The sequence below is a fragment of the Apteryx rowi genome, unplaced genomic scaffold, assembly GCF_003343035.1.
Source record: "Apteryx rowi isolate R43461 unplaced genomic scaffold, aptRow1 scaffold_68, whole genome shotgun sequence".
NCBI classification, from domain to species: domain Eukaryota; kingdom Metazoa; phylum Chordata; class Aves; order Apterygiformes; family Apterygidae; genus Apteryx; species Apteryx rowi.
The window spans coordinates 3,053,066-3,065,231 of NW_020450960.1; the positions used below are offsets into that span (position 1 = coordinate 3,053,066).

Genomic DNA, 12,166 nt, shown 5'->3' on the forward strand with positions numbered 1-12,166 from the left:
ACAAGAGGCGCCGAAACGCTCTAAGAMGTCCTTTTATTATAAAGTTCATCGCCAATCCCACATGTCCTTTGCTGCTCCCCTGCTCTGCGGCTCTTCGTGCCACCCTGGCGTGGGGGCCGTTAGGTGGTGCGGGGCCGGCGGTTCCCACCCATGGCAATGAAAATGTCAATGGGGATGTTGGGCAGGGTCAGGCAGTGGCTCCCGGGGCATCGTCGCAGCTGCCTGCACAGGGAGAGAGCAGGGTTAGCTTGGCAGCATGGCGCAGCATGGCACRGCRTGGCGGAAAATGGCAYGGCACAGCCTGGCATGGCACAACACGGCAYAGCATGGCACGGCACGGCACGACACAGCACAGCATTGCGTGCCGTTGCTTGGGCTGCACTGCATGGCACAGCGCAGCACTGCTTGGGCTGCATGGCACAGCGTGGCGCAGTATCGCATGGCACGGCGCAGCATGGCACGGCACGCCATGGCGTGGTGCGGGACGGCACGCTGCCTGCCCCGAGAAAGCCCTGGGGCAGCAGGCATGGGGGAAAGCAGAGAGCCGACCTGGCCCACCCCGCAGGACTGAGGGGCTCGGGCCGTCGGGGCGATGTTTCGGGGAGCAGAACAGCCGCGTTCGCCGAGGAGGGGGCAGGGGCTGCGTGCTGGGCCCTTACCTTCCCACGGTCTGCTGAGCGGCTACCGGCTCCTGCATTTCGGGAGCCACGGCCAGGCCGGGAGAGTCGCCCGCCTCTATGGGAAACCTCCGAGCTTGCGGGGTCTCCTGGGAGCTCATGTCCAAGCCCCAGACCTGCGCGAGCGGAGAGCAGAGCAGGGGCGTGAGGGCAGGCGCGCGGGGCGGCAGCCGACCCCGGCCGCTACGCTGCCAGGCGCTGGCCGGGCCCCGTGGCACGCGTGGCGGCTCGGCAGCGTCCCTGGCTGAGCGCGGTGGCGGCAGGGCCACGAGCGAGGGCAGGTGGCAGCGGGGCCGGGCGCTCTGTGACCCGCCGCGCGCCCCTGCATCACAATGCCGCCGGCACTGGCAGCGGCACTGGAACCGCAGGGACATGCAGCCGGGAACCCCCTGCTCCCCGCTTCCCCGGCTGGGAAAACTCGGAGCAGAGCCAGATTCGGCGAGGCGGGAGTGGGGGGCCGCTGCTGGAGGTGGAGGACGCCGTCAAGGAGCGGAGCATTTTCCCGCTCCGGCTGCGTCGCCGCCTGCTCCGAACCCCCCCCGCCACCTCCCCAAATCCTGCCCCGGGGCGGGGGGGAAACAGAGCAGCGGGGACGGGATGCGGGGAGATGAGATGCGGCAAAAGGAGGGGAAACGCTCGGGAGGGACCCCCCAGCCCCGCGCCCCGGCCGCCACCTGCTCACGGCGCCCGCCAAGAGGTCGTTTCGGCACAGCCCATCGCCGCCGCAACCACCTGTTTCGGCGCCCCTCCGCCACCCCCGCTTCGCGCAGCGTCACCTGCATCACAATAGGGCGCCCGCGTCTCAAAATGTCCCCGGGTGTCCCCTTGCTCGGGGCCTTTGTCCGGGCTGGAGGGTGGCGGCGTGGTGGCTGCCGGCCGGGGGCGCAGGTGGCCGCCGGGCGCCGGGGGCTCTCGCGGAGTCGCTGCAGGATGACCTGAGCGAGCGGACGGGCCCGGCTTGCCAGAGGACATGGAGGAGATTTTGCTCGCCAATGGCTACCAGCTGGGCAGGACCATTGGGGAGGGAACCTACTCCAAAGTGAAGGAGGCTTTCTCCAAAAAGCACCAGAAGAAAGTGGCCGTTAAAATTATCGATAAGAGGGAAGGTCCGGACGGTAAGAGGCGACCCCGGAGAGGACTCCGGGCTGAGGCTCGGTCCCTCCTTGGAGGCTTCTCATTCTTGGCAGAAAACTAGTTTCCCAAACTTTCCTCCTCGGAGCGGACGGGGAGGCAGGGGCTTGGGGGGCACCAGCTGCCTCCAAGCTCCAGGGGGGTGGGAGAGCTCCTGCGTTTCCCCACTGCGGGCGGAAGCCACAGCCCGGAGCATCAGGCCATGCTTCCCCCGCATCCCTGTGGTGACCCGGGAGCAGCCCTGCCGGGATGCTCGGTGCAAGGCCATGAGGGACCCGCGACAGGACCTTCCCTCGCTCCTCGGCCAAGTCCAGCAGGAGCCAGCAGCTCAGGGGCGAAGGGTCCACAGCGTGAGCAAACCGCCCTTCTCTGGCCGCAGAATTTATTCAGAGATTCCTGCCCCGGGAGCTCCAGATCGTCAAGCGCTTGGACCACAAGAACATCATCCGCGTGTACGAGATGCTGGAGTCCGCCGAGGGGAAGATCTACCTGGTGATGGAGCTGGCGGAGGACGGGGACATCTTCGACTGCGTGCTGCACGAGGGGCCCCTGCCCGAGCGCCGCGCCAGGGCCCTCTTCCACCAGCTGGTCGAGGCCATCCGGTACTGCCACGGCTGCGGCGTGGCGCACCGCGACCTCAAGTGCGAGAACGCCTTGCTGCAGGGCTTCACCCTGAAGCTGACGGACTTCGGCTTCGCCAAGCTGCTGCCCAGGAGCCGCAAGGAGCTGAGCCAGACCTTCTGCGGCAGCGCGGCCTACGCGGCGCCCGAGGTGCTGCAGGGCGTGCCCCACGACAGCCGCAAGGGCGACGTCTGGAGCACCGGCGTCATCCTCTACGTGATGCTGTGCGCCAGCCTGCCCTTCGACGACACGGACATCCCCAAGATGCTGTGCCAGCAGCAGAAAGGCATCTCCCTGCCGAGGCACCTGGGGGTCTCTGAAGAGTGCCAGGACCTCCTGAAAAGCCTCCTGGAGCCAGACATGATCCTGAGGCCTTCCATTGAGGAAGTCAGCTGGCACCCGTGGCTGACTAGCCCCTGAGAAGGGCTTGTCACGCTGTCCCCAAATAAAGGGGACAGATTGCTTCTAAAATGCTGATGCATTTTGATGTCAGTGTTTCCCATCCATCCATCCACCCCTGCGGGGGGTGGGCCAGGCCTTGGCTGGCAGAGTCAAGGCGATGATGGGTCTAGGCCATGCTCTGTTCACTCAAAGCCCTTGGTTTTCAGGGGTTGAGGAGAACAAGGCACACTTTTTATGAGCTCCAAGGAGCCTTGAGCAGTTTGCCCACCTTCCCAAAGCCATCTCAAGCACTTGCATGTCCCCCAGGGCCGGTGGATCCACAGCAACGCATCCCTGGCCATGAACACAGCAGGGAAGCTTCACACCCGCCCTTCTTCTGCCTGGTTAGCTGCTGCAGGGAAGGTGCAGCCAAGGCACTAAGCCAAAGGACAGTCCAGCATGTCCCATCCCTCTCTCCCAGGATCCTCCCAACCAGGCACACATCCCTCAGGGCAAGGTGGGAGGGAAGGGAAAAGGAATTAAAAGCAGCCAAAGAGACACAGACCAGACCGTCTGGGTACAGTCCCCCGCCCCACCGGCGGACAAAACGAGGACACCCAACGCAGGCAGCGACTCTGTAGAATTCCTTTAATTGCTGTTAACTGCAAGTCTGTAAAAGGTTTGGAGAAAGTCATTACAAAACTACCAGCTGTTAGAATTGTTTCTGATTTTCACCCCAGCTAGAAAAGGCTCAGGGAGATGCGGAATAGTTCAGAACAGAGAATATTGCACAGACAACCAAACGGTTAATTTGACTAAAGAAAAAGAATGACACAGATGAGAGTGCTGCACCCTCGGCAGCTCCACTGCAGGCCCAGGGGTGCAGCCAGGACTCGCCGTCACACCCCACAGCAACGCAGCCTGGCAGCCCCTGCCCCAGCAGCACCCACGCAGCCCTTCAGCAGAAACAGTCCCACCAGCATCAGGACACCAACCTACAACAGGTTTCCCACTGTAGCTAAACTTGGCTCCTGCCTCTGTACAGAGAGAACACCGCTGCCTGTTTGGGCCGGGTCAGAGCCCAGGGCAGGGCAAGGCTGCAGCACAGCTCGGAGGCTCTGCTGGGCCCCTTCGACGCCACAAAGCAGGAGCTGTGCTGCAGCACGATCCCAGGACCTTGTGGCTTTTGCAGTACCGACAGTCACCCTTAACAACCACCCAGCCATGCAGGCAGCTGCATTTAAGAACCTCCCCAAAGGAAAAATAACTCTCCCAAGTACCCCTAGGTTAATGCTCTCCAGAAATGGAAGAAAACCCATAACTCCAATTAAGCAGCCTTCAAAGAGGCAGAATGACAAAGGTAGCATAGATAAAAATCAATGCCTGAAAGGCCAGACAGGGGCGCGGGCTCTGCCCCTTTAGGATGACTGTACATTAGCAACATTCATTGAGGAGCATTTTATGACATTAGAAGGTAACTGCCGTGGGGATAAAGGCCGTGGGTCCAAAGGAAGCATTGCAAGCAGTGGAAACATGGTTTAAGTGAAGGATAGCAAGGGTGCACAGCAAGGCTGGTAACCCTCGTGGCCATGTGAAGCCTGGTGCAGCTGGAACGTGAGGGAGGGTCAGACAAATTAACACACAGTCTCAGCCAGCAGGTACCATCCACACTCACCTCCCCCTGGGAGAAGAGAGGATCAGCTGAGCCTTGCAGCCAAGGCAGAGGTTGAAGTGGTCAGTGGGCAGAACTGGGCACCACAAGGAGAGGTTCTGCTCCCAGGGTGACCCAGATCACTGCCTGCCCAGAAGTGCTCAGGTAACAGCAAGACAGAAGTACTTTGCTTGGAGAATTTAACTAAAGTACTCAAAACCCAGCAGAGGAAAGTAGTGCAGCTGGGATGGCTGCAGAGGGGAAAGCAGCCACCCTTGACTCTTAGAGAAGCTGCTGCTCTTGCAGCAGGAAACAGGAGTTTCCATTAGAAAAAGCTTCCAAGACAAAAAGCCAGGCCAGGCAGAAGCTCAGGAATTGGCAGGGAGCTTGGCTCCTTCCAGGAGGGCCCAGCTTTGGACTAAAGCCACGAGCCAACTGCCTTTCCTTGCAGTGGTGAGTGGAACAGCAGGAGCTACTTCAGCTGCGGCATCTCCAGCCCCTGGCCAGGCCCCGTTCAGGGGCTTTCTCCAGGGATGGCTTGGCAGCGCAGAGCAGCGAGCGAGCAGGAGCAGCTTGCCTTGAAGAGCCTTTGAACTGCTGTACGGTAGGTTATGCACACACACAAGCAGACAATCAGCCAACCGGCAGGCTGGGGGCACCAAGCAATCCTGCCAGGCGTCTCAGTGCCCAGCTCACCCCAGGGACCCCTCACTGCACCACACCTGCCTCCACCCCACCGTCAGGGGCAGTCAGTTCTGGCCTTGCCAAGTCTCTAGGACCTACTGAGAAGATGGGCTCCCTAGCAGCTAAGTGTACAAGTGAACTCCTGCTTCCTCCTCCTCCAGATCTGAACAGGTCATTTGAGTTGCCCACAGGATTTAGCAGGGATGAAACTCTTCCAGCCTGGAACTGCAATCCCCAGCACAGTTACACACAAAGGAATAGCCAGTCCGTGATTTAATTCACATTCGATGGTGGAAATGAGCCTGACAAACACCAGAAGCAGTCGCTTTATTCCCAGTCTTCCCACTCTTCATCTTCCAGCTGCAAACGAGAGAAAAATCCCTTAGTTTGTTTCTTCAATTTACCAGCCATCTACCAGTAGAGATCCTCCTGCCCAGGACACCTGAGTCAGTGCAAAGCCTGACATATCCACACACATCATCCATGCCCTCACAACAGGGATTTGCTTGCCATGTCCCCCCCCCCTTGGGGAACTTACACATTCACTTCCCTTTAAGCACACCCAAAAAGCCATTCTCTCCTTCTCCAGCTAATACCCACATGACTTCCATGCAAGATCCCAAGCTAAATTTGTCTTCCTCAGAAAGGAACCATGCCTTTGAGAAATTCGGTGCTGGAGACTGGGTGCTGCAGGTAGCCAGGTACCTACTGCAGCGCTGCCCTGGCAGGCCAGCAGCAGCCACGTCTCATGGAGACACGCTGCATAGCCTTGGTTCCTGCACAAGTGCTGGAAGCAGTGCTCAAGCCAAGGGATTTGCCCTCTCTCTCTCTCCAAGACACTGCAGTCTCTCTCCCCACCTGGCCCTAAGCCCAGGGGAAGCCCTCAGCAACACAGAGCTCTCAATATCACCCCAGGGAGCTGCCGAAATGCTGACGCCTTTTGGGAGGAACTTCCTAGCCTATGTGAGCTAGCACCTCCTCTTCACTCACCTCCCCAGACACTTCCACCTTCGAGAGCGCCAGCTGCACCTCCTCTTCAGTCATGTCCAAATCAAAGTCCTTTTCCCAGTCCTCACTGATATCAGTGCTGGAGCCTGTAACCACAAACATCGGGATTGAGCCCAGCAGGTTTTTTCTGGGAGGACCCAGAGCTGTGCATGCTCTCCAGGCACTCTGGCCAAAGTTACTGGGCAGCCACGCAGCTGTCCAAGCAGGCTTATAAAGCCCATATATTTGCGAGGCTTGGCTCTAACACAGCCTGGCCAAGGACAAAGTCTACCCATGCTGTCAGCTTGCTAACAGAGATGTGATGACTGAGCTGGACTTCTATCACAGCAGTGACTGTTTCATTTAGTACAGAACAAGTGGGAGAGGTGAATGCCAGAGCATGTTCTCCTCCAGCCTCAGAGAACTAGGTTGTGTCATGCTTTGGTCACACAGAAGATATAGCAGATAAGGAATGTCAAGAGTGACCTAGGTATGGGAACTGAAATGAACCCCAAGAGAAATCACAACCTCCCAGGGCAGAGGAGCAGCAGGGGCACTCAGAGGTGACGTGAAGAGGGGAGGAGACACTTGTCCATACACAGACCTCAGCCTGGCCCCCTAGTATCCAGCAAGCCAGGGAACTAAAGGCACTGTCTACTCAGTCCAGCAAGGAGACTTTTAATTTCTTCCTCATCTAATTTGATTCTGCTCAACATGAAAACAGATCCAGTGCACAATTCTGAGCCACCTTCCCCAAGCTTGGGTTATTTCCAGCTGCTTTATAATCCTACAATTAGCATAACCATTACACTGGAAGACCTACAGCAGGCCCTGCTGATGGCAGCATCCCCTGCAACAAAAGGTTTGTAAACAGCATCAGCCAGAGCTATAACTCTTCCCCCTTCTCAGAGCCAGGCAACATCATTGAGGAGTCTCGTCCTCCACCCTCCCGAGGAATGGTGCTCCCGAGAGCGAGACGGTGCTCGGGCCAGAGCGAGCCACAGCACCAGCCCAGCCGCCTGCTGACAGCAGATACCGACAATCTGCCTTGACCAATTTGACCCTGCCCAACAGCACAAGGATTCATTTCCACTTTAGTTCAGCTATTAGACAGTGTTTGGATCTAACCCTCCCCAGTGACTTCTACAAAATTCCTTTTCCCCTCCCACATCAGGAAAAACAGAGAATCCAGCCCTGTCCTTTGGTATCTTCTGGACACCAATTTGGAGAAGGGATAGGGTCAGGACAGGGCAGAGATCTTTTCCATTGCAGAAACAGTCACAATGGGTCAGTGCTGCTGCCAAAACAGGCATATCAGCAACACACTGAGCTTGATGAATCAGGTAGTCCTAATGGGAGATCATCAGAAGTACTGAACTGACCCAGTGATCTATGACCAGCAACTACAGCTCCAAGCCCAAAAAAGGAGGCACCCAGGTTCCCTTTCTGACTTTAGCCTCTAGCCCCTTCCCCAAGGGTCACCATCCCCAGCGGAGGGTTTCCAGGCACAGGGCTGGTCCCCTCATACGCACCTTTCTTGCCGTTGTTGGAGGGCGTGGATTTCCCACTATCTGAATTCAGCTCAAAGACTCGTAAATCTGTCGGTCCTTCCTCCTTCAGAGTCTCTGTCCTGCCCTGGGCTTTGGCCTCCACCTCCTTGAGCTCTGTGACAGCCGGCCGCTCTGAGGATGCTGCCGACTCCAAGGCAGCCGCAGAAGGATGGCCAGGTTCTGCAGGCTTTGGCAGGGAGCCCTGCTCTTCCAAGGTGGCCTCCAGCAGCCTTTGGGAGAGGTCCTGGGCCCCAGCTGGTTGTACTCCAGTCTGTAGCTGTGCAGCAGGCACAGAGGCAGGGTTTGCAATCTGAGTCACAAGGGAGATGCTCTCACTGCTCTCAGAAGGGCTCCCCTCCACTGGGGCTGACTCAGAAGGGGGGACAGCCCAGCTTTCCTCTGAGGGTCCCTTGAGGGGGGTGGGGTGGCTTCCCTCCGGGGCTGCAGGGGCAGATTCTTTCTCTGCTGCTTCTGGAAATTTCACATTTGCACAAGGCAGGGGTGACATTCCCAAAAACTCCTCTGTAGGAAGGCAGAAGAGAAGCAAGAGATGTTTCAGCAAGTGTGTCATAAGCTGGGAGCAGCAACAGCACCGCAGCCTGGCAGTCCCCGACACCGGGCTTGAAACTACTGCAGGCCTCTTCTAACCAGGCTCAACCAGCCTCTTCTGCCCAGCCCTCCGGGGAGGCCTCCCACATCACCCCACCTTTCTCCCCCCTCCCACCACCCTCCCCAGGGGGCTGCAGGGCTGACTCCCCCAAGGCTACAGCACTGGGCGCCTCGCAGTGTTCGATCACTGGCGCTGTGTAGAGCAGATCCAGCCAGCAGAGCCCAGGGGATTAGCTTCCTCCATGCTCCAGGCAAGTGAAGAGCAGCTGATCACAACCACTAGCAGTTGGAGCAGCTGATGGTCCAACTACTAGTGCAGCAGCAGCTGACAGTGAGGCAGGAATGGCTGTGGCCAGGCTGGGAGCCAAATTTGTGGGAGTGAGAAGGAGCCACTATCCTCTCCGCTCAGACCTGCTGGGGTCTGCATGAGCCCTCCCCACAGATCCATCCCTTGTCATCCAACCCACCTTCATCCTCTTCCCAGCCTGGCTCCTCTCGGTGCATGCTCTGCTCCACTCTCTGCTTCAGAGCTTCCCTCCGGACCTCATCCTGCAAGGAAGTCAGAGTCAGCAGGCAGTCATGTCCCCAGTCCTTTCTTCCCCAAGGCAGTCCAGTGTCAGCAACAAAGACATGGAAAAGGCAGCCCAGAGCCCTGTTTTTCTGGGGAAGACATCTTCCTCCCTCTCTTTGGTCTGCATTAGAGCGCTCCTCAGCCCAATGAAGAAAGCACCCTCCTCCTGACCTACCTGCTCCAGGCGATGCACTTTATAGAAGTAGCGCTGCCAAAATTCAGAATGAGAAACAGCCACAGGGACCTGGGAACAACACAGAAGATGCAATGAGTCACTTTAGAGGGATGGCTGTGGTTGCTACCTTGCTCCTCTCTCCTCCTGAGCCTTGCAGTTACCCCTGTAGCCTACACAAGTCACCTGCATTCTTCAGGGGCTCAGTCCCACACAGACTTGGCACTGAGCATCAGGTACACACCTGCAGATGCTCAGTCCCAGACAGCTACAGAGGAACTTCTGCTCCAGGCCTGTGACAAGCAGGCAGGGGAGAAGAATCCGATATGCTGCCTTATATCAACATGTCCATTTACTACACAACCACAGTCCTGCCAAAAGCTCCAGGGCCCAAGCAGCTCAGAGCTTCCTTGTGTCATACACAACTCCCGGTCAAACAGAACTTGCCCACTACAGGTGCCTCACCATCTTGCTGTAGAGCGCACGGATGGAAGGGCTGGTCGCCAGCAGCTCTGAGATCTCCCCTTTCTTCTCCTCTAGGTTAAACTGAGAGAGCCAGGCCTCAAGGAGCTCAGCAGGGCCTGTAAAGGACAAGCACAGAGATAGCAAAATCCTTGGCACAAATAAGGCAGGATAAGTTTCATGGGAAAGATGCTACAGACCAGTCCAGCTGGGGTGAACAAGGAGCAAACAAGGAAAGGCAGGAGAGCAGCAAGATGTGCAATGCTGAGATGAGCACACCACCTTTTAGAGGCCTCACACTGCAGACAGCAGCTGGGGTGGGATTCCCAAGCTGGATGCAGTCAAAGCAGAGTAACCAGCACAGCTTCATAACTCTTTAAAAGCCAAGGGCAGTCAAGGCATCCAGGGGTGCGTGCATGCCCACTCACTCCCTCCTCCACACACTGGACACACTTCCCTTCCCCAGGGAAAGGGAGCATTTCTGCAGCTCAGTGAAGACCCTGCTGCTGCAAGGGACTGGACTGCCTGCCCCGAAACCCCCAGGAGAGGCTCAGCAGACAGCACCTGAAGGTCACACACTAAGTGACAGGCACCAGAATCTCACTGGAAGGGCTGAGAGGGAGATGTGGGTCCCTGAGCCCATCCTACACCCTGGGTTCTCCACCAGCAAGAGGCCAGACAGCATCAGCTGTGGAAGTGGTTTAAACAGACCCAGCAAACAAAGCACAGGTTAGTCCTCCAGGGCAGCAGACAGATCTGCTTTCTATCACTGGTGACCCAGGCTACAGTCAAACCAGCAGAACCATGGGTGAAAGGCCCTGGGCAATTCAGGACAGTCCACAGACACCCGCACAAACACCAGCTTTGCTCGGCAGCCCTGTCCAGCCCCACACGTACCATCAGGTTCGTTGCAGTAGGTGGCTGGGTCTGACTGAAGACTGTAGAGACGAGCCTGGAGGAGAACACGAGAGAGAAGACCTGTCAGCAGAGGAGCAGCAGCTAAGCCCCAAAAGGACGGGGCTCAGGACTCTGCACCCCTGGTGGAAGCTCCAAAAGGGGACACTCACCTTAGCGCTGTCATAGGGCTCTGTGGTACCTGTGGGTGTTGCCATCAGCGTTATGACATCGCAGTCAATGGTCTTATCTGGCGAAGGAGCAAACGTGTCCGAGATGACACCCAGGAAGTCAGAGATCCCTTTCCTCACCTTTTCAGTTGCACCTGAGGGACCTTCTGTCTTCTTGAAGAAAAAAGCAACATGACATAAGTTACTGTGCCTGAAGCGACAGGACAAATCTCAAATAGTCTTTTCTGGCTAGGTTCCTTTACAGAAGGAGGATTTTTCACCCCTCAAAAACATGCTAATGAGGCAATTGGGTGGCCAGGGCTGGGCTATGAGAAGGGTGTGGTAGCAGGAACTAGCCTCAGGTGGCAGCAGGCAGGTGTTGGTAATAAGGTGGTAGGGAACCAAGCCTGGGTTGTGAGATGGGAAAGACACAGCCAGGTTTGGGAGCTGGACAGTCGCGACAACTGCACAGGATAATGCTGACAGTCTGTAAAGAGATGTGATGTCATATTACAGCAACACTGCCAGTAACCTGTCTACATGGCACAGGTGGAGAAGAAAAATACAGGAAACCCTTCTCCACTTATCTCCAAAGGTTCCTCCCCACAACACAGCAAGGAAATCACACAGGGCTTGGTACTGAATTTGCACTGGGGAGAAAATCTGAAATCTGAAGCCCAAATTTACATCTTGAGGTTTGTTTAGAAAGGATTGTGTCCTCAGAGGCAGGACCAATCTGCCCGCTGCAGGTACATCTTACTTATCCCCTAGTTCTGCTTTCTGCAACAATCTTAGCTCTCTTACTCCTGTACTCACTGCCAGTTTGTCCTTGACCACACTGGCCGTAGCAGCAATAGTGCAGGCTGTATCATGCTGCACTACTTGGGTGAACTCAGCCAGGTCCCGTTTCATGAATTCCAAAGCTTCTGTCGACTGTAAGAAGGAGAAAGACAGACTGCATGATCTTTTGAGTCTCCCACAAAGCCCCTGTTGCCCTGAGAGCATATGATACATTACAAACGTCAGAGTGTCAGAGCCTTTAATGCAACTGAGGTTCATACCCAACACATGCAATGGGTGAGACCATAATAACTATAATAACAATGGAGCACAGCTATTCCCAAATCATTGGGTTTTTTTTTTTAGCTAAGGATGGAAAAAAACAGGTTAGGAAAAGCATTGTTCTGAGTCTTATATATAATTAACATACGCAATGCTGTCACAGGCAGGAAATTACACACCAGCAAGCAATGCTACGAGCATACGTCCTCCCCGTTCAGACAGGGAGTCTCACGTCCCCAGCAGAGCTCCCGGGAGCGCTGGGATCCCAGCGAAGCGGCCGGGTCCTCTGCTTCTGGGCCGGTAACAAACGCCCGCGGCGGCTCCCTTCAGGCGCATCGGGGTACCGGCCCGGCGCCTCGCAAGGGGCCGCAGGCGCCTCGGGGGAAGGGAGCGGGCCGCGGAGCCGGGGCAGGTGCGGCCCGGGCAGGGAGGGGGCAGGGAGGGACGCCCGCCGCCGCCTACCTTCTCCTTGACGGCCTGGTAGCTCTGCTGCAGCCAGCTCCGCCACCAGCCCGCGTCCTCCCTGCGGGCACACGAGAGTCAG

The 12,166-nt window shown here is 57.1% G+C and overlaps 3 protein-coding genes across 7 annotated transcripts in view; 1 reads left to right on the forward strand and 2 right to left on the reverse strand.

The window, feature by feature from the left end:
* Window positions 1–14: 14 nt before the first annotated feature.
* FAM229A (family with sequence similarity 229 member A) lies at window positions 15–1,553 on the reverse strand. Of its 2 annotated transcripts, none has more exons than XM_026085974.1 (3): window positions 1,454–1,553; window positions 660–793; window positions 15–222 (listed from the first exon to the last, which is right to left on the reverse strand). In XM_026085974.1, exons 1-3 carry the CDS (start codon window positions 1,457–1,459, stop codon window positions 120–122), a joined length of 243 nt encoding a protein of 80 aa, XP_025941759.1. In that variant the 5' UTR covers window positions 1,460–1,553; the 3' UTR covers window positions 15–119. The 2 variants fall into 2 exon arrangements, with proteins under 2 accessions (XP_025941759.1, XP_025941758.1); XM_026085973.1 differs by having other exon boundaries at window positions 1,352–1,543.
* A 92-nt stretch (window positions 1,554–1,645) lies between these two features.
* TSSK3 (testis specific serine kinase 3) lies at window positions 1,646–4,157 on the forward strand. Its single transcript, XM_026085976.1, has 2 exons — window positions 1,646–1,792; window positions 2,188–4,157. The coding sequence occupies exons 1-2, from the start codon at window positions 1,648–1,650 to the stop codon at window positions 2,847–2,849; spliced, it is 807 nt and encodes a 268-aa protein (XP_025941761.1). The 5' UTR covers window positions 1,646–1,647; the 3' UTR covers window positions 2,850–4,157.
* The window catches only part of BSDC1 (BSD domain containing 1), a 9,015-nt gene continuing 290 nt past the window's right edge, over window positions 3,442–12,166 (reverse strand). Inside the window, exons 2-11 of one of the 4 annotated variants that reach the window (XM_026085971.1) lie at window positions 12,085–12,145; window positions 11,377–11,493; window positions 10,564–10,731; window positions 10,394–10,448; window positions 9,500–9,615; window positions 9,038–9,106; window positions 8,759–8,840; window positions 7,665–8,204; window positions 6,136–6,239; window positions 3,442–5,505 (exon numbers count right to left, since the gene is read on the reverse strand). In XM_026085971.1, the coding sequence (XP_025941756.1) occupies window positions 5,473–5,505; window positions 6,136–6,239; window positions 7,665–8,204; window positions 8,759–8,840; window positions 9,038–9,106; window positions 9,500–9,615; window positions 10,394–10,448; window positions 10,564–10,731; window positions 11,377–11,493; window positions 12,085–12,145 (1,345 nt within the window). In that variant the 3' untranslated portion in view covers window positions 3,442–5,472. Of the gene's footprint in view, window positions 5,506–6,135; window positions 6,240–7,664; window positions 8,205–8,758; window positions 8,841–9,037; window positions 9,107–9,499; window positions 9,616–10,393; window positions 10,449–10,563; window positions 10,735–11,364; window positions 11,494–11,801; window positions 11,965–12,084; window positions 12,146–12,166 lie in introns of those variants that run through there. The other 3 variants (XM_026085969.1, XM_026085970.1, XM_026085972.1) reach the window with 3 other exon arrangements.